General features: G+C 38.3%; 1 protein-coding gene across 2 annotated transcripts in view; it reads left to right on the plus strand.

The window, feature by feature from the left end:
* The window catches only part of Cped1 (cadherin like and PC-esterase domain containing 1), a 301,563-nt gene that overhangs the window by 69,120 nt on the left and 211,273 nt on the right, over positions 1-21,170 (plus strand). For both annotated transcript variants that reach the window (XM_045160324.1, XM_045160323.1), the window contains one exon: positions 11,694-11,769. In XM_045160324.1, coding sequence (XP_045016259.1) covers positions 11,694-11,769 — 76 coding nt within the window. The remainder of the gene's footprint in view (positions 1-11,693; positions 11,770-21,170) is intronic.

Below are 21,170 nucleotides of genomic sequence, written 5' to 3' on the forward strand. Positions count from 1 at the left end.
AGTGTGTACATATTTTCAATCCTATGGATATTATTAGAAGTGCCATTTCTTGTTTTATAATTTTTAAGTCTTGAAAAATCAGAAAAGGTTTATATTATAGCCTCAAGGGTTAGTCAGCTTCCTGCTACTATAACAAAATATCTCATAAAATCCAACTTATAAGGAGGGAAGGTTCATTTCTGACTCACAGTTTCAGACTATGGTCACTTGACCCTGTTACCTTTCTGACTTAGGTCAAATGAACATCATGGTGGGGAGTATGCCATGGAGGAAATTGTTTATGTTGTGGTGGCCAGGAAGCAAAGACACAGTGACAAGAAGGGGACCAAGTCCAAATATTCCCTTCAAGAACTTGTTCCCAGTGGTCTATCTAACTTCCTCCAATTAGGATACAACCACCTAAAAATTTCACCAATTTCCAATAACATGTAAACTGAGTGACCTTTATGCTTTAGCCTGTGAATCTTTTCAGAACTTTTAAGCTACAGAAGGTAGTACCATGCCTTGAGTACTTTGATATTGTGGCTACTTCTTTGTTTGATAGGATCTCCCTTACTTTAGTTACTGAAATATTGATTTACTTTCTCCATGAACAAAGATTTATCTAGGGGCTGGAGAGATGGCTTAGCGGTTAAGCGCTTGCCTGTGAAGCCTAAGGACCCCGGTTCGAGGCTCGGTTCCCCAGGTCCCACGTTAGCCAGATGCACAAGGGGGCGCACGCGTCTGGAGTTCGTTTGCAAAGGCTGGAAGTCCTGGCGCCCCCGTTCTCTCTATCTGCCTTTTTCTCTGTGTCTGTCACTCTCAAATAAATAAATAAATAAATAATTTAAAAAAAAAGATTTATCTAGAAATATGTGATTTTTCTTAGAAACAGTAGCAAAGTCATTTCCACATTTTGTTCTGACTTTTTGAAACTTGTATTGGTATATTAAATTGCAGTGAAATTCAATACAATTTCTTACTTTTAAAATTGAAATTCAGTATTTACTGTATACATTGTGTGAACTTTTATAAATGAAAAGCTAATTAAAAATTGTTCAGTGTAGACAAGTTACATATTATTGTTACTAATGACAAGTCTGTGAGAAAAGTGTCAAAACAAAGTGATGTTTCAGCTCCTAATTAGAACTGTAGTAGCCTACCCTGATGATTTGACATTTCTGCAATGACAGTCTAAATAATTCCATCTTTCTAACTTTTCATGTAACTTCTTACTTTCTTGGCCTTTAAGATAAATACTTTTTGTTTTGGAGACAGTTTCTTGCTATATAGCCTAAACCCAGCCTTGAACTCATTAGCCTCAGCTGCCTTAAAATGCAACAGACTTCTTGCCTCAGCTTCTCAAGTGCTGGAATCTTTGTGTATTTTAAGTCATTCATATTCTCTCTCACTTTCCTCAGTAAAGTTCTTGCTTCTGTTTTACTAAAAGTTCAACAAACTATTACTTGCACATGACCTGCACAATGTTAGACCCAGCAGCCTTCTGTTATAGATTATGACTGAGCAGAAGTCACACAGTTATTTTAGGCAGTCATAGTGACTAAGCTCCTAGAAGTAAAAAACAGACAGGTTATCCTTACAGTCTACACTTACTAGAGGTCAAAGGATGATCTGAAGTCTCATCTCTCGCCTAAAGATCTGCGTTTTTGAAAACCAACCTGGGACCCTCCTGGGAGGGAGGTCTTTCCTAGGATTTAAATCTATTCCTAACATCATGACTGGTCAAGCTTTGACCCCAGAACTTAGCTAGCCTCTTCCAAAGACAATCCCTACCCCTAACCTGTCAGCTATCCCCGTGGCTCACCTGAGCCAGAAGGTAGGGCCCACCACTATAAGGTTATAAATATATTTGCAAGGAGAGGGTATGCTCTCTGAGATACCTGACCACTTGGGAACCTGGTGTGTTTCTGCTCGGCTCAGCCCAGGCCTAGCCAGCTGAGTGGCGGGAGTTCCCCTAGCACTTACTTTCCACATGGGCTCTTTGTCCACTTGGCAGGAGCCCTTTCAACTCTTTCCGTCCTTTCCATGGTTTCTCCTGACCCTTTAAGTGGGCTCTCAAGCCACGTGAGTGTCTTTCCTTGGTTCTCTGCTTCCCTAACTGTACTTCCCTCAATAAATGTAATAATTTAATAATCATCCTTTTCAGTCTGATTTTATTCAATTTTTTGTTTAAAGTTAGACATGAACCTAGGGTTTGGGGTTCAGGGAATTTCCTGAACCCCTAACACCCCATTATATGATCAAAGATTATCCTTTACATGCATGAGAATTATCAGTAAAAACAGTTTTATCGGTATCTGTTCTGTTATAATCGTGATTGGTAACCCAGTCATCTTTAGATGAAATTCTGGCCCTCACATGTGAGCCCTTCCTTTCCTTTGTTATCTTCATGGTACTAGGCAATACTAAGGCACTAAATCCCTAGACCAGCTTTGACTCTGTCATTTATGCTACATAATTATTATATTTGATCACATAATCAGTGCTTCTACATGATTTATATTAAATCTCCCAATTTTTCTGAAGCAAATATTTTATCTCTGAAGTCCATCCTTCCCTGTTCTCCTGTTATCAGAAGAAAAGTACAGAATGTTGAGGTAAACTTGTTTTTGTGCTCACACTGAGATAGCTTCCTGTCAGTTATAGCACAAAGTCTACAATATTTTCTGGGCCTTAGCCTTATAGCAGGAAAAAAAACTCAAAAGGATAAAAATATAAAGAAACAAATAAAAGAACGATGAGAGAGGATTGGACAGTGTAAAAGACTGACCACATCAAAAAGACTATGAGGGGCTGGAGAGATGGCTTATCACTTAAGGCACTTGCCTGTGAAATCTAAGGAACCATGTGAGACTGCAGATCCCACATAAGCCATATGCACAAAGGTGTGGCAAGTGCCAGGTCATTTATGCACACTAGGTGGCACAAGTGTCTGGAGTTCAATTTCCGTGGCTGAGGCCTTGACATGCCAATTCTCTCTCTGTCTCTCTCTCTCTTAAAAGAGAAAAGAAAAAAAAAAAAAAGACTATGAGGACCCAGGGAACAGCAATACCCTAAGGCTATTTTTTTTTTTTTTTAATTCTATCCTTTGTCAGTAAGAGAGATAAGAAGAAGGAATGAAACTGGTGCCAAGTAAAAGACCTTACTGGAGAGAAGTGGTAAACTTAGTTAAATTTAGCTTTGCCAAACCACAAAAGGAGAGAAGGAACCTACCACCCACCAGTATCTCACCAGTGGCTCCCATTAGTCCAAGGCAACTTCTAGTTAAATCTACCTATCTACCCGTGAAAGTCAGCATTCTGGCAACAGCAGGACTGGGGGACTGGAGAGAAGAGCAGGGAGTGTTCAGCAGTATCCTTCTTATACCTCCTTCCAGCGTAAGTGCAACATTAAATGATATTTAACTGATGATCATCCCATCAACATCTCTACTGTTTCCATGTCATGTCTTTACTCTTACTGTTTCGTTACTGACTAGAGTTCCATTCTCAGCACTCTCCAACTCACTGATTTTCTTTTCTTTCTTTTTTTTTTTTAATTTTCATTAGCATTTTCCATGATTATAAAAAAATATCGCTTGGTAATTCCCTCTCTCCTCCCCCATTTTCCCTTTGGAATTCCATTCTCTATCATATTACCTCCCCATCTCAATCATTGTACTTACATATATACAATATCAACCTATTAGGTACCCTCCTCCCTTCTTTCTCTTCCCTTTATGTCTCCTTTTTAACTTACTGGCCTCTGCTACTAAGTATTTTCCTTCTCACGCAGAAACCCAATCATCTGTAGCTGGGATCCACATATGAGAGAGAACATGTGGTGCTTGGCTTTCTGGGCCTGGGTTACCTCACTTAGTATAATCCTTTCCAGGTCCATCCATTTTTCTTCAAATTTCATAACTTCATTTTTCTTTACCACTGAGTACAACTCCGTTGTATTAATGTGCCACACCTTCATTATCCACTCATCAGTTGAGGGACATCTGGGCTGGTTCCATTTCCCAGCTATTATAAATTGAGCAGCAATAAACATGATTGAGCATGTACTTCTAAGGAAATGAGATGATTCCTTTGGGTATATGCCTAGGAGTGCTATAGCTGGATCATATGGTAGATCAATCTTTAGTTCTTTTAGGAACCTCCACACTGATTTCCACAATGGCTGGACCAGATTGCATTCCCACCAGCAGTGTAGAAGGGTTCCTCTTTTTCCACATCCCCGCCAACATTTATAATCCTTTGTTTTCATGATGGTGGCCAATCTGACAGGAGTGAGATGGAATCTCAATGCAGTTTTAATCTGCATTTCCCTGATGACTAGTGACATAGAACATTTTTTTAGATGCTTATATGCCATTCGTATTTCTTCCTTTGAGAATGCTCTATTTAGCTCCATAGCCCATTTTTTGATTGGCTTATTTGATTCCTTATTATTTAACTTTTTGAGTTCTTTGTATATCCTAGATATTAATCCTCTATCAGATATATAGCTGGCAAAGATTTTTTTTCCCATTCTGTAAGTTGCCTCTTTGCTTTTTTCACTGTGTCCTTTGCAGTGCAAAATGTTTATAATTTCATGAGGTCCCAGTGATTCATCTGTGGTTTTATTGCCTGAGCAATTGGTGTTGTATTCAGAAAGTATTTGCCAAGACCAATATGTTGACGAGTTTCCCCTACTTTTTCCTCTAGCAGTTTCAGAGTTTCATAACACTGATTTTCAAGAAGGATGGTTTCTGTCTTTTCTAGTAATATTCAGTCTAGAGACATCTTTGGTATGTCATAACTAAGGGAGAAAATATGTCACTGGTACCTATTGGTCAAAGCCAAGGATCTGCTAAATCTTATATAATGCTCACAGTAAAGAATTAAGATACCCAACAATTAATGGTATAAAGGCTGAGAACCCCTAAAGGACTTCATAATATGCTCTTGCACCATCATATATCACCTGAATGAATTTGGTCACGTCTTATAGTATCCATCATCTTCAATGACTTTTCCTAAACCATGAATACTTTAGATAATCACCAAGACATATGCTAACTTTAGGTTTTCATTAAAGTCATAGGAATAGACTTTGTAATGAAGACAGAACTGAATAGAACAGCAGGCATGATAAGAAGGAGGTGTGGGCCAAAAAAAGTAAAAAAAAAAAAAAAAGGGGGCTGGGGAGATGGTTCAGTGGTTAAAGGCTCTTGCTTTCCAAACCGACCAGCCCTGGTTCAATTGTATAGTGCTCACATATAGCCACGTGCACAAAATGGTGGATGTATCTGGAGTTCATTTGTTACAGAACGAGGCTCCAGAAACACACATACATGCTCGCTCGCTCGCTCTCTCTGTCTGCTCACAAATAGACAAATAAAATATTTTTTTCAAAGTGAAAAGTAAATTATAAAGGATAGTATGTGTTATGCTGAGATTCACTTTTCCTAATTTTAAATTTTGAAATAATTTGTACTTACATAAAAAGTATGAAAAGAGTATCACATTTTCCCATATGCCCTTCACTGACCTTACAAAAAGATTAAGGCAGCAATGATACATTTGTTAAAGCTAAGAAATAAACATTAATACAAACTATTAACTGAGTAATAAACATTACTTATATTTTATTTCTGTTTGAAACATGCCACTTTTATGTCTGGGAGCGAGTGTAACAGCTTTGTTAGATGTACATTTGCTCTCTCTGTACCTCTTCCAAACTGATGGTTTTTAGTCCATCCTTCTCCTTCATGGCCCTGCCATTCTTGAAGAATGTTTTGCTGAGGTAATTTTTTAAAATGAGACAATAGACATGATTATACACTTTGCAGTTTATAAAGTATCAGGAGATACCTGATGTTTCCCTGTCTTATTGCTGGTAATGCCACCCTCTGTCACTTGATGAAGGTGGTGCCTACTGGACTTTTTCCTAAAAAGGCACATTTTTTTTTCCTTTGGAATTAATAAATATCCTGGAGAATGAGACCTTGAGACTATATAAATATCCTGCCTTTCTGTAGATTTTGGCACACCAATTTTAATATTCAGTAACAGATCATACAATAACTACCCTAGTCTTTTTGATGCTCATATTCTTTGTTATGATTCCACTATAAAAAAGAGCTACTTCTATTAGTGTTTCATATATGAGTTCCTTTTACTTAAAAGCTTACAGCTCTGGCTGGAGAGATGGCTTAGCAATAAAGGCACTTGCCTGCAAAGCCAAAGGACCCATGTTCAACTCCCCAGGACCCACATAAGCCAGATAGATGCACAAGGGGGCACATGCATCTGGAGTTCATTTGCAGTGGTTGGAGGCCCTGATGTGCCCATTCTCTATCTGCCTATTTCTCCATCTCAAATAAAAATTTTAAAAAATATATTAAAAAAATCCTTAGGTCTCACATGAGGGTCTCCTTGCTCTGAAGATTGCTGCTACAGTAGATTTAATCTAATATTTATCAGGATAGAGACTCCACAAGGCTTTCCTTGCAGACTATGTCAGCTATCTTGTTTTTGGCTTTGTTAGCTCATTCATAATCTGTTTCTCCATACATTGATTTATTGACTGGTTTACCTATCCCTTTATTAATTCTAAAATTATTTGTTAAACATTTACATTGAGATATATTTTAGGCACTAGAAAACACAAGTTAACAACAGACACAAATCTTTGTTCTTGAGGAGCTTAATCCCTTACAGAAAGAGAGAGAGATATTAAAGGTCCTATGCAGAAGTACATGGTAGGTAGGAAAAAAGATACTAGCAGTTGGGTTGTAAATGAGTATAAAAGATTCCACAAATAAAGTGACATTTAAGGCTTGCCTAGAAAACAGGGAGCTTGCCCTGCCAGCGGCTAGAGTTAAGCCATCCATGCTCAGTGAGAAGAACAACAGGAACAGGTAAGGAAGGGGATGTCTGCTATGTTCCAGGAGCACAGCAGAACTTCTCTGTGACTGGAGGGAAGTTTGTGGGAGGTAAGGACAGAAGTACATCTGGGGTGGGGGCTGAGTTGTGGGAGGTCTTGGGGACACTTAGAAGGACCATAGATTTTATTTTTGGTGAAATGGTTGATTGGCAGAGGGTTTGAATCCAGGATGGCACGAGTCCTTTGCACTTACAGGATCACTCTAGCGGCTAGGTTTAGATAAGCACCCAAGGAGATCAAGGAGGTGAGATGTTGGTACAAGAAAGGGCAGAGATAGAAATGACAAATAGTACTAGAACCTTTAAAAGTGTTAAGGCACTGTTATGACAACCTAACCTCACAAGTGTTCTTAAAGAATGCCTAATATCTCAGTGATACATGTAGACGACTCTCACTTTTTTTTTTCTTTAGAGGTAGGGTCTTGCTCTAGTTCAGGCTGACCTGGAATTCACTATGTAGTCTCAGGGTGGCCTTGAACTCATGGTGATCCTCCTACCTCTGCCTCCTAAGAGCTAGGATTAAAGGCATGTGCCACGATGCCCAACAAACTTTCACTTTTTAAAGAATGAATGATTTAAAGTTTTGTGAACCATGACTTATGTATACAATGTAAATATTCAAAATAGAATTTGCTTGACCTTCGTGGAGATATTGTAGAATTTTCATTGACTTTGGATGAGCAAAGAAGGGCAGCTGCTCAAATTAGGATTACTAATCTCATTTGGGCTTTGTTATTTCCGCTTAGTGACAATGATCATGAGAGCTGTAACAGAAAGATAATGGTCAGGAGCCTCTCCAGCCAGAATAATAGCAACATAAATTGAAAATTGTACTGGTCTGTGAGATTTTGAGAATGAAGTGAGGCCCACTTTTGGGGGTAGTACTATGTTTAGTAACTGTAGCTCACACTCATCTCAAGCAGGTATGTGCTAGTGTTTCAAAAACAGAAATTCATTTCTAGCTTTAAATGTTCATAGGATTAGCAGTTGCTAAAACCAGGATGCTGTATTTAGTATTTAGGGCACAGAGAACTTCTGAAATGGCTCTTTCTATAAAGCATACAGTGTGTCTTCAGGTGAATTTTATAATTGTGAATGAGACAGAGGGAAGACTTTTCTTTCTTTGATTAGTTGCTTCTACTAGTTTCTTGCCATTAACTCTTTACTATTCTGGTGATCTTGAAAAGCTTTAGAAAAAGTTCTGATTTTTGATAACACAACATTATGATCATCCTTACAGATATAATACACATGGAAATGAACCATTTTTTTTGTTTTTGTTTTCAATTTTTTTAGTTTTATTTATTTGACAGAGGAAGAGGGGGAGAGAGAGAGAGAGAATTGGTGCCCCAAGGCCTGCAGCCACTGAAAATGAACTCTAGATGTGTGCGTCCCCTTTGTGCATCTGGCTAACGTGGGTCCTGGAGAATTGAACTTGGGTCCTTTGGCTTTGCAGGCAAATGCCTTAACCACTCAGCCATCCCTCCAGCTTGAAATGAACCATTTGTAATGTACAGTATGGTGTGTATGCGGCTCTTATTGTTGAAGGGACTAAAAAAAATAATTCTCCATTATACTTTCTTGGTACTTTATTATTAGTTTCAATTCAAGTGTCTATTCTCCACAATGAGTTAATGACATTGCTATGGCTTCAGTTTTATAATTTATAAACACTATTCAAGTACTTATGATCCAAAATATGATTTTGTTTTTATAAATAAAATCTGCCTCATAAGATTTTTTTCTTTTGTGTCTGATAATTTTTAATAGAAATAATTTATATCCAGATTACAAAATATTAAGTTTCTGGAAGGTGTTTGCAGATTTATATCCTTTAAAATTCACATTTCTGTCTTTCCAAATTGATCTCTTAGAAGTATCCCAGAGTGTGCATGTCATTACCATTTAGTACATTCCTCCTAATCTGTTGCAAATGATTTTATGCCAAGTAAAGAAAAACAATATTTATAGAAATGCATGCATAAGTATGTATCTGTGAAGCACGTAAGCCGTAACACAAGGCTGGTGTTTACTAAGAAGGTTTTTTTTTTTGTTTGTTTTAAATTTTTTATTTATTTATTTGAGAGCGACAGACACAGAGAGAAAGACAGATAGAGGGAGAGAGAGAGAATGGGCGCGCCAGGGCCTCCAGCCTCTGCAAACGAACTCCAGACACGTGCGCCCCCTTGTGCATCTGGCTAACGTGGGACCTGGGGAACCGAGCCTCGAACCGGGGTCCTTAGGCTTCACAGGCAAGCGCTTAACCGCTACACCATCTCTCCAGCCCAAGAAGGTTTTTATTTTAATACTGATCAGGTGATGTGGGCTCATCATGTGCAGTAACTCTACCATGCCTTCTCAGTGATGATATGGTCAAGGTTATACGTAGGAAAAAAAGAGATATGAAAATTCTTAATACCTTCCGTTTAGTTTTGCTGTGAGCCTAAAATGTCTCTTAACAAAAATAAAGCCTATCAAAAATATTGGGATATTAAACTAGATAAACTCATCACATAAAAATCAGTTGATATTTCACTTGATAACAATGCAAATGTATTTTGTGTTGCACATACAGAGAGCACGAAAAGAGTTAAATCTTATTAGCTTAAGCATTCAAGTATGTGGCATATAGTTGATTTGGAACAACTGTTTGACATGACATGTATGAATTTTCACCTTTGTACCGAGTTGGGCATTTAACTTCTTAGTTTGCTGCTGAGTTCCAAAGCTGAATGGTGATGTCCATGTCACCACAGTTACTCATCTGCAACTGTGAATTCTGAAGACATGCTTTGGAGGAAAGAGCTTGGAAGGAATTGGGTGGGAGACAGGAAAACCAAAGGTGGAAGCATGGACGAGTTGTTTCCCTCAGCTTGTCTCTGACTTTCTGAAGCATGTATTTGTTGAATCTGGGTGGGTCAGTTCCTACTGAAGCAATGCCTCTCATGAGGTAGTCACTCAGCTGTCACAGCACCCTACTCCTCTGGCAGAAGTGCATGCTGTCAATAGCTGCATATGTTTGTGTGTCCCATTCATTCAAGAATAGTTCTCTTCTATACCAGGAGTCTTCTGTTACCTTCAGATTGTATAGAAGGGGGCCATATACCCTCAGTGCATTAATCATCCACAGTAGCGGCACTTTTACCCCTAGCCCTTCAGGGGAAGAGTAGGGATGGACTTGAACCAGTCCTTTGGATTTTAATGCTACTCACCCAATGCTGGTTCTCTTTCTGGCACCTTCTGTCATTATGTATTCTGTTAAGTCACCAGCAACCTCGTGGTTTTGCCTTATGTAGGGGAAAATGAGTTTCTTCCAGTGCCTTTTGAAGCTCTTCACAATCTAACTTATATATTTTCTGTCAACTTAAAACAACAAACATGCCCATTTCAGCTTCTCTCTTCTATCTACCCCTCTGGCCTGTTTTAAGAATTCTGTACTGGTGAGTCGGGGCTTTAGGAAAGTCCTTATTTTCTTACATTTAGCTCCTGAACTTTCTCATTTGGTAATTTGAGTAGCATAAGCAAGTCTACAACTGAAAGTGTTCTATAGTAGTGGCCTTTCCTCAGTTCCCTGTGTAAAACAACAAGGGCTTGGCCTTTGGAGTTCTTGTAGATTGAGAGTGTCGAGAGTTGAGAGTGTTGCAGAGGCAGGAGCAGGAAGCTTGCTTCCACTCACAGAACTTGGGCAAAAGAAAGTTTGATGCATAAATGCAGAAAGTTAATATGATTCCACATGTCTGAGAAGATTTAATCACATTGTCAAGGGGCTTTAAATGAATCATTTTTTAAAAGACTATGTCTTGTTATAGAATTGATCAAATCTTACAGTAAAGCAGAACTTAGAGATCAAAGGCTTTACATGCTTTATATTTCAAATGAGGAAGATGAAAAAAAGTGAAGTGTGCGAAGTTATAATTCTAAAAAATTGGGACTACAGCTACGTTTCCTGTTGCCTCTTTCTTTTGTAACACAGTTGAGTTTCGATCAGCAGGACACGTTGGAAAGACTACAGTAACTTACTAAGAGAGAGTGAATTAATTTGAAAACAACCAATAAAGTCTCAAAAAGAAATCTGATGTTCAAGCTAATTTAAATGGGTCCTATTTTGTAGATATTTACAAGGCCTTTTGTTTCAGTTTGGAGATGTGGTTGATGACAGCTAGTTAATACAACTATAAATTCACAAGAAGAGAGGAGTAAAGCTGTTTGTATCCATCTTGTTTAAACTCAGACAAAACTTATATTTAAGTTTATGACAGTACTATTAAGCTTCCTAAGAACAAAATGTGGTTAAAATAAAATTTTGTGGTGACTAGCCTTTAGATTTGGATTCTATAATGTGTTTCATTAGAAAGTAAAGACTATATCAGAAAACTTGAAACAGATTTAACACTGAATTACCACTGAGAAGCTTTGTGAGGTGAATCATTGAGGGACTTTGAAACTTGGAGTTCAGTGACTTTTTTTTTTTTTTTTTTTGCAGTGAAGTTATGTTACTCTATTTTCCATAAGTATTTTCTTCCATATCTAGCAAATATGCTGGCTTTGGAATAAAAAAAGGTTTACCAAGTTATTCCCAAATATTTTGTAGATTTGTAAGGCAGATGTTTTATTTTGTGTTATCCAATCAGCCACTTTCCTGTGGGGGGTTAAGATGTTCCCTTGCAGACATAGGAAGGCTGAGTGGTGATGTTACCTACTTGTGCTCTGAGCTGTTTGTTTATTTGCTTTGCCACCTATGAATACCTAAATCACTAGAATCCTTTTCATTTCTTTCAGATCAATGTATTGCCAGAAATACAGCATCAGCTTTGCAGAAAAGAAGGCTTATGTCAAATCATCAGAAGGTTTCCAGGTAATCTTTAGTTTCCTTCTTTTGGCTTTTCAATATAGGGTCTCTCTCTAGCCTAGGCTGACCTGGAATTAATTATGTAGCCTCAGAGTGGCCTCGAACTTGTAGAGATCCACCTCAGAGATCTACCTGTGCCTCAAGAGTGCTGGAATGAAAGGCATGTGCCACCACACTGGGATCTAGTTTGCTTCTTTATGCACAAGCACGTGGCATCTGTAGAAGACTACTATCTAATTAGCTTTCCGAACAGTATCATTTGCTTTGTTTTTTTTATTTATCAATTCCTCTGCCACAAATCTTCTCTGGTCCCCAGGGTTTGCCAATGGGATCCTTAAAAGGAATATAAGCATAAAACCGATATTTTTGGCATACATATGTGTGTTTGTGAATGTGTGCAGAGGTTGACATCAAGTAAATTTAGGAGATCTGAACTTAGGCTTGCACAGAAAGTGCTTTGTCTACTTAGCCATCTGTCTAGCCCCAATGTTGATATGGTTTTGTCTTGTGATTTGCTAAATGTGTATTTCTTTTTCTCCTTTCTGCTTCTCTTTATAACAACACTGCCATATTTTAAAAGTGCTTATAGTTCCTAGTTATGTAGAACTTGTGTAGAAACATGTCTTCATAATTGAGTCATTGTGATCTTAAAATGTTTTTTTTTTTCTGTCTGAAATCCTCTCTGTTTGTCTGTGTGTTTAAGGCAAGATACTGAATAAATAAATTCTGAGGCTTGACTATATTAGGAATTTGGCATAAAAATTACCACCTCCAGTTTTCACATGGGTCCCCATAGTAGAATAAAACATCAGAAGGTATATTAGTCTCTAGAGATGAAATAAACATTTGTAGATAAAATTATAGCCTACCTTAAAAATCATTGGTAAAAATATTTCAACTTTCTTGTTTAAAACCCATGTAATGTTTAATAGTTTATTCCCCTAGAAAAGTGTTACATAATACATAATAATTAAAATTTATGTCTGCATAACTTCAATTCTGATTTTATTAATTTATGATTTAATGGAATCAGAAAACATGACAGGTCTTAACCTATCAGATTATCCATGGAGTTCGGCCTCCAAACAGAACCTAGGTACACATTGGTATGTTACACTAATGACAACAATCAAGAGATTGTTACTTATTGTTACTTAAATGTCTTACTGACATTTACTAGGAATTAAAAATGTCAATGAATCAGTAATTCTACTTCCAATTTAAGATATACTTCTAGAATAAATGTTGAATAGTGATTAAATTTGGTTTTGTGTGATAATAATAGCTGCTTCTATTTTTTTTTTTTTTTTTTGGTTTTTCGAGGTAGGGTCTCACTCTAGCCCAGGCTTTCCTGGAATTAGCTATGTAATCTCAGGGTGGCCTCAAACTCACAGCAATCCTCCCACCTCTGCCTCCTGAGTGCTGGGATGAAAGGCATGCACCACCATGCCTGGTTAATAGCTGCTTCTTAATCTTACTCTTTTTTTTGAGGCAAGCTCAAGAGATGGGCCCTTTTTTATGTGAGAGAATGAGAGTATATGTGGAGGGGGAAGAGGGAGGGATGGAGAGAGCATTGGTACACCAGGACCTCCAGCTACTGAAATCAAACTCCAGATGCATGTGTTCCCTTGTACACATGTATGACCTTGCAAATTTGTGTCACTTTGTGCGTCTAGTTTATGTGGGAGACCTAGAGAGTTGAATTTGAGTCCTTAGGTTTCCCAGGCAAACACTTTAACTGTTAAGCCATCTCTCCAGCCCTGTTGTTGATTTTCAAACTCTAGCTGGAAAATTTTTTTAATTTGAGTGTTGAGAAAGAGTCTCATGTAGCCAAGAGTGGTTTTGCTATGATTGAGTAGCTGAGATTGGCCTTGAACTACTGATTCTCCTACCTCTACATCCCAAATTCTGAGATTAAAGAGATGAGCCACCACACCTGGATTAAAGACACGCATACATATCTCCTAAGACTTGTGATGCTGGTACTTGAACCCAGGGCCTTGCATGTGCTAAGCAAATACTTTACCAGGGAGCTACATCCCCAGCAAGTTTATTTTCTTTTGAAAAAGATAATGCAAACCTGGGGAAGAGGCTGAGTGGATAAAGCACTGCTATGCAAGGGAAGGCCAAATACCTGAGAGTTCAGATCCCCAGATCAAGCCAGGCACTTTTGCACTAACATAATCTGGCATGCTCACATGGAAAAAAAAAAAAAAGGCAGAGACAGGAGAATTGTCCAGAAGCTCACAGACAGATGGTCAAGCCTACCTGGTGAAGGAGAGTCCCTCCTTAAACAAGGTAATGATGATGAACATCTGAGGTTGTCTTCTGACCTCACACATAGTACGTGTGTTCCTGCAATCATATGTGTGTGCACACACACACACACACACACACAAGCACATCCCCCCAAAATTATAACCACAAAAAAGAGATGTCTTCTTCTGCAAAGTAAAATAATTATTTTTACTAATACATATTAATGAATACTAAGTTCCCTTAAGACAGTCTGAAAACATGTCTTTGCATTTGAACATGCCTCCATTCTTTAAAGTGTTTTTCTTTGGTGTCCTTAATATGGAAGCCTGGCCTATGTAGAGCATGAAGCTTTTGAGCCCTGCAGTGAGCAGAAAAGCATCACAGCAGTGGCAGCCTTCTCATGTTCCAAAGTGGACTACCACTTTAAAACAATTCCCCAAGCAAGGTTTATGCTTACTTTTACTCTTCTTCCATCAAATGAGGAAACATTTTCTGGCATCGTCAGCTTTAATCATTTTTGTTCTCCACCATCTCGAATCCTACACACTTTCCCTCCCTGCACTGGTGTGCTAACTTTCCATTCTCTGTGACCACCAAGGTAGTCTCAGGATATACACAACTGTTTAAAATAGAATTATTTCTCCTACTATGTTATCTTTCTTGAGCTGAAGATAATATCTCAGGGTTTTTTTTTTTCAAATGTGTCTAGGACATTATTTTTCTGATCTCAATTTTATCAAGAGTAGCTTTTGTTGTAGATGGCTCCTAGGAATATAAAACATGTAATATGAACTCTGAATTCACAAACCTAAAAATATCTGGATTATTGTGAATGCTAAATATTGGATTTTTAATACAGATTGGGTGATAATATGGTGTTATTCAAAAGGCAAGGTAGGCTGAGGTGATACATACATGTAATTTCAGTATTCAGAAGTCTGAGGCAGCAGTGGGTGTTCCAGGTTAACTTGAGGTACATAGGGAGATACTGTCTCAAAAGGAAGGAAGATTCCTAGCTACAGATGATTGGGCTTCTGCGTTAGAATGAAAATACTTAGTAGCAGAGGCCAGTAAGGTAAAAAGGAGACATAAAGGGTAGAGAAAGGAAGGGAGGAGGATACTTAATAGGTTGATATTGTATATATGTAATTACAATGATTGTAATGGGGAGGTAATATGATGGAGAATGGAATTTCAAATGGGGAAGTGTGGGGGTGCGGAGGGAGGGAATTACCATGGGATATATTTTATAATCATGGAAAATGTTAATAAAAATTTTTTTAAAAAAAAAGGAAGGAAGATGCCTGGAGAGGTGGCTTAGCAGTTGAGGTGCTTGTCTGCAAAGCCATTTGACCCAGGTTTGATTCCCTAGGACTCACTTAATCTAGATGCATAAGATGCATCTGGAGTTCGTTTGCAGTGGCTGAAGGCCCTGGAGTGCCAATTCTCTCTCTCTCTCCTTCTTCTTTCTCTCAACAATAAATAAAATAAATTGAAAAACAATAAAAATTTTAAAAAGGAAGGAAGGGAGGGAGAGAGGGAGGGAGGAAGGAAAGAAGGAAGGAAGGAAGATAAGAAAGGCCCAATAACAACACACAGATAAGGAAAGATAATAAAGCTAAACATAATTCTTTGTAATCTGGATATTTTATCTAAGTAAAATAGGCTGCACCATTATAAGCTGTGTTTTATTTGGAGATTTAATAAAACACAAAATTTTAAAGCAGAGATCTTAGCTCTGCCAATCATTAACTGACTAACTTTCCTTCAGAGAATTTTATTAATTTTTTAATCCATAAATAAGGATACTAAGACCTATGCCATAATTTAAAAATCAAATAGATTGTGTATACTGCATGTATATGTATATTTAATTTGATTTTAAACAATAAAGCATGTTCTTTTGTATATTATACTTAATATCTATGTGTGCATTGAGCAATTGGATCATCCCAGATGTGAAAAAATCTAGCAACAAGCCACTCACAATACTTAGCATTTTCTTTTTTTGTATGATTATAACTAAAATTTTACATTTTATCAATTTTTTTTACTCTACATCCAAACTCATAAATCACCTGCCAGTTTTATGCATGTTGCCAGATGATGTAAGATGCATGGGTCAGACACAAAGGAAATTTTTATTTACAGCAATAAGAGCAGTAAGGCAAACTATCCACATTTGTAGCTGCTCACCAAACCCTGGTTCATGTGCCCTGGACAAGTGACACTTTTGTACTCAGTGCTTTGTATTTCAGGAAAGGTGCCTCATGCTTAGCAAGTCTGAATGTTTTCTAATGGGCAGTGAATGTGTCTGCCCTTTGTCCCAGGCAAATCATTTTTGTCACAGTGAAAGAACAACACCAAAATACCAAAAACAAAAATAAAAACCCCACCAAAATTAATATTTTCTCTATACTGCAGTGAGATGACATATTTCAAGTTCTAAGAATAAATGTCATATATAATGTACATATTCATATAAATATCATATAAATGTCTTTGAAAACATAGTTCAAAACCAAACTTGTTAGTATCTATACAAAATGTAGAGAAATACAAAATACACACAGAAACATGTCTGCAAAAGCTCACAGGGTACATAACAAGCTGTTGTCATGAAGAATAGTCAGAGTCCAATTCTTAGTAAGATGTAAACCTAGTTGCTTCCATTTGCTTGTCTAGACCAACACTGAGCTTGGCTGTGGGCATAAATGTGTGAGCTCCCATGAGCCCATAGTGTCTTTTCCCTGTGAAGATTGTGTGCAAGCTTTGTCTTCAACAGCAGTTGACAAGGGTGCCAGAAGTGATGCTCATAGGGAAGAATGTAGTTGGGTCCCTCACAAGTGAGACAGAGCAGAGTTTGGGCCACAAGCAGCAGTTTCAGCAGATATAACACATAAGACTAAAACAGCCTGTCTGTTCCATAACCAGCGTGTACCTGACCTTAAACTTGTGACTCACATGGGACGGCACTCGTCCAAGGAAATTTTACTGGCTAGCAAAAGGACTTATTTTTATCTTGCCATTTAATGCTTTGCTGTTTGCAAAAAAAAAAAAAAAAAAGATAATAATAAATAAATGTTTTATAGCCTTTCATTGGTTCAAACTTGTGCTTGCTTTTTACAAAGTTGGATTTTTTTTGATAAAAAGAATTGCTTTCCCATATTTGAACTACAAGTATAAAACAAGACATAAAAGGATTGTTTTGCTTGGGTTGGGAGTTGTTTTTGATCCTCATGCAACATCACCATGCAAGGAGTCCTGGTTAGGAGTGAGCCAAATGTTTGGCCATAATTCATTCTTTTAAGTAGTTTCAGTGCTGTGCACAATCTTTCATGTGACATTAGAAAGATACCAAGATTTGTACTCACAGCTAACACTTTCAACATTTCAGTATCTTACATCCTCAGTTTTGTTTAGTAACATGTCAGTTCATGAAGAAAATGACAGGGAGATGGATCCATTTGTAAGAGTTCTTCCTACATGAGTATGAGGGCAGAGATGTCCCAAGACAGCCTGAGGTTAACCCCCAGCACCCACATAAAAAGCTAGACATGACCACACACACCTGTAACCCCAGTCCTGTCGGGAGCACAGACAGGAGACTATTGGGGGCTTCCTGTCAGCCAGCCTAACTGAAAATGGCTATTCTCAGTTCAGTGATGGACTCTGTCACAGGAAATAAAACAAAAGAGCAATGGCAGAGAGCACCCAATATCCTCCTCTGGCCTCTACAGTATGGGCATGAGATATGAACATCAGTACACACACACACCACCCCATCACATACACACACCACACCACAGCACATCACACTATACCACACACTCTACACACATGTGCCAAAAAAGAATATAAGGAATAACGTTTAACATTATTTTATTACATTTAAGTAAGACACAGCTTATGCACATTCTAATTATTACCAAATATAAAAGGCATAATTAAGATAACATAGTTGAAGTTGTTTCTGAATATTGAACACATTGAACTTTCCTAAAGTGCTACTACTGAATTGTTACAAAAGCACGCCAAGTCTAATATTCCAAACAGGAAAAGTCAAGATTTTCTTGTACTCTGTGTTCTCGAATCCTGACACCCATTTTCCTTTTTTTTTTTTTAATTTTTTTTTTATTAGTTTTCTATTTAGCAAATACAGGCAGTTTGGTACCATTATTAGGCTCATCCATGACCTACCCCTCCGCAATGGCCCCTCCTTGTTGATGTATATGGGCCGTGCATTGTGGAGTTAGCCCAAAGTTATTGGTACGATAAATGTCTCTGCATATCATGACCCAACATGTGGCTCTGACATACTTTCCGCCCCCTTTTCCGCAAAATTTCCCTGAGCTATGTTGGGTTCATTTTTGGTGTTGGGGGCCTCTGAGGCTCTGGCTCTCTGATTTGGTAGGAGTTGATTTTTCTCTGTGTTGGTCTCCTTCCCCCTTGTGCTGGTATCTGGTTCATCAGGAAAACAGCACCTTTGCTTGTTTTGCCAATTTTCCTTAGTTTCAGTCAGGGCCTTTTTGAGGTATGATGGGGTAGCTCTCTCCTTAGGATCTGCATCTATCTGAAAAAGAGAAGCAGCTTCTCCAATGGAGAGTAAGTTAGTTCCAGGACAAATGAAATAACCCTTACTTTTTTTAAAGAGCGTTTAATAGGTGTAGGCCCTCTTGTACCCCATGATTGATGGTAACTTGATATTGTAGAGTGGGCTTATGTTTGGATATGGTTCTGACTTGTTTCCCAGCTCCAGCTATGGGTCCTGCACCACTGAGGGGATCAGTTAGCCAAATCAAGAGCAGTTGGTTCCCCACCATGGCTGTGTGCCACTATTGCACTTGGGCATCACAACCAGTTATTTGTTGCTAAGTAGGTTAGACCATGAGTTGCTTGGACAGATATTGGTCATTTCCCCCAGTCGCCCATGTAGCACCTTCTGGCACTACACATGCTGACTGTCTGGGGACTGACTCTCTCCTGGCCTCCAGCCATGCCATTCCATTTTATGTATCAGCTGCATATGGTGTCTTCAGCAACAGGGTCTTACCACTGATCTTTGGTGGGTCATCAAGTACTCTGACAGAAATCTGTCATTCTTTTAGGAAACCTTGTAGGTTTCTCTGATCAAAAGCTCATTGTGGATGATAGCCCCATGCTGGTACTGGGAGTTACAGGTCAGTGCCCCCTAAGAAAATGAGGAAAAAGATAACTAATATACAGGAGTTAGGAAGGAGAGAGAGGAGGGAGAGGGAGGGAGGGAAGATGTAGAAGATTTAGGTTAGGCTTGGTCCTACCCTCTCCAGTGTCTTTCCGTTTTATGTGAGCTCCTTGATGCTTCTCTCGTTATCCACACTCTCACCTCTGTGCCACACATGATTACATTCCTTATGCAAAACACTTTTCCCCCAAAGTAAAACTCTCATCTCTTTAGTATGGCTGGCTACAGTTAGGTGATAGCAGAGAGTAAGCCAATGGAACTAATACACAGCAAATTACACTCTTACTCCAGTCTTAAGCTTCTTAGATGTATTTGCATTTTTATAAAAGAAATTTACAAATACAATGGATTTCTAATTGGTAATTTTATTTTCTGGTGCTTCATTTCTATTCTGTGCCTCAGAAGGCTACCTATTGTGAAACTCCTAAAATCATCTACTTCTCTTGATATCTACAATGACCTGTTCCCCACTTTCCCCACTTTTCTTGCCTCTTTGATATTAAGTTTATCATTCACCTTATAGTAACAGGGATCTTCCATCTTATTATAAGTAAATAAAATAAGCCTATATGATCATACAAAAGCCTGCCTAAGGATCCAAAACACTGAGGACCAGCACTATCTCCAACTTTGCCCAAGGACAGATGTTGTATAGAACAAAAAATACACATCCAAATATTACAGCAGCCTGGCCTATACCATAAATTTGTAAGCTTGAGAGGCCAGACAGCCTGTACCTCTTCAGGATTCGACCTGTAATCAGATGGAGAGACTTGTCAATAAAAATCAGTTTATCTCCATTTGAGAAGAGTCAAGACAGAGGAAAAATCCAAAGTTGTACCAGGCGACCTTTCACCTGGATAGATCTCTAAGCAAAGCTACAATGCTGGGAATGCAGAGCAAACTCCCTCCTGTCTCTTATCCTTACAAAAATTCAATGATCATTTTATTCTTTCAGTGGTTTGGCTTTGTTTTCCTGTTCCTCATGTCCATACCTCTCTATTTTCTGTTCATTTCTCTCTCAGCACACTTTCAGAGTTCTTCAAGTCCTTGGTGATTCGTTGTCCTCACCAAACAAACTGCTAATTCCCAAAACAATGAAGCTGGTTGTCTACTAGGACCTTTATTCTGAGGATAGGTGGAACTGCGAATATCTTTTGTCCACATTTCTTGCTGCCATATGAAAATGTTTGGCTACACCATCATATTCTGAAAGAAAAAATGCTACATGGGTGACTTACTCCTCACCATTTTAAAATCTACCAAAATTCTGTGAGTGTTGATGGCAGAGGACCTTGTCATCAAGCCAGCTTTGATACTATATCCTTGACTGCAATTTCACTTGCCTTCAGTTTCTCACTTCCATGCCTTTCTTAGTAACTTGTACTAGTAGAATGGACTCTCAGAAATTTCCAACTAATTCCTCGCAGCCTGTCAGGCTTCTTTACCCTTTCAGTGCCACTAAACCTGCAAACTCGAGTGACAGTCTATGTACTTTTTATTTTGTAGCTTTCCCAAGTGTATTAGTCATTTAAAAATTTTATTTATTTGAAAGAGAGAGACACGTTCACACAGAAACAGACGGAGAGAGTGAGTATGGGCATATCAGGGTCTAATGCTGTTGCAAATCAATTCCAGATGTGTGCACCTTTGTGCTTCTGGCTTTATGTGGGTATTAGGGAATCAAACACCGTGCCTTTAACTGCTGAGCCATCTCTCTAGCCCATTCATTTTTTTTTTTTTTTGTCATGTTTTTTCTACATATTTGAATCTTGTAGTTGATTACCTGAAAGTGCTTGGCTACAACCACCATCAACATTTGTATTTTTCTTTGACCCCTCCCGTTAAGCCACCAAACAGGAAATCCTAATTTATAAGTCTCAGCATGTACACATAAACATGGGAGTAAATCACATAACTGGGG

This window comes from Jaculus jaculus, chromosome 10 (genome assembly GCF_020740685.1).
Source record: "Jaculus jaculus isolate mJacJac1 chromosome 10, mJacJac1.mat.Y.cur, whole genome shotgun sequence".
NCBI lineage: Eukaryota > Metazoa > Chordata > Mammalia > Rodentia > Dipodidae > Jaculus > Jaculus jaculus.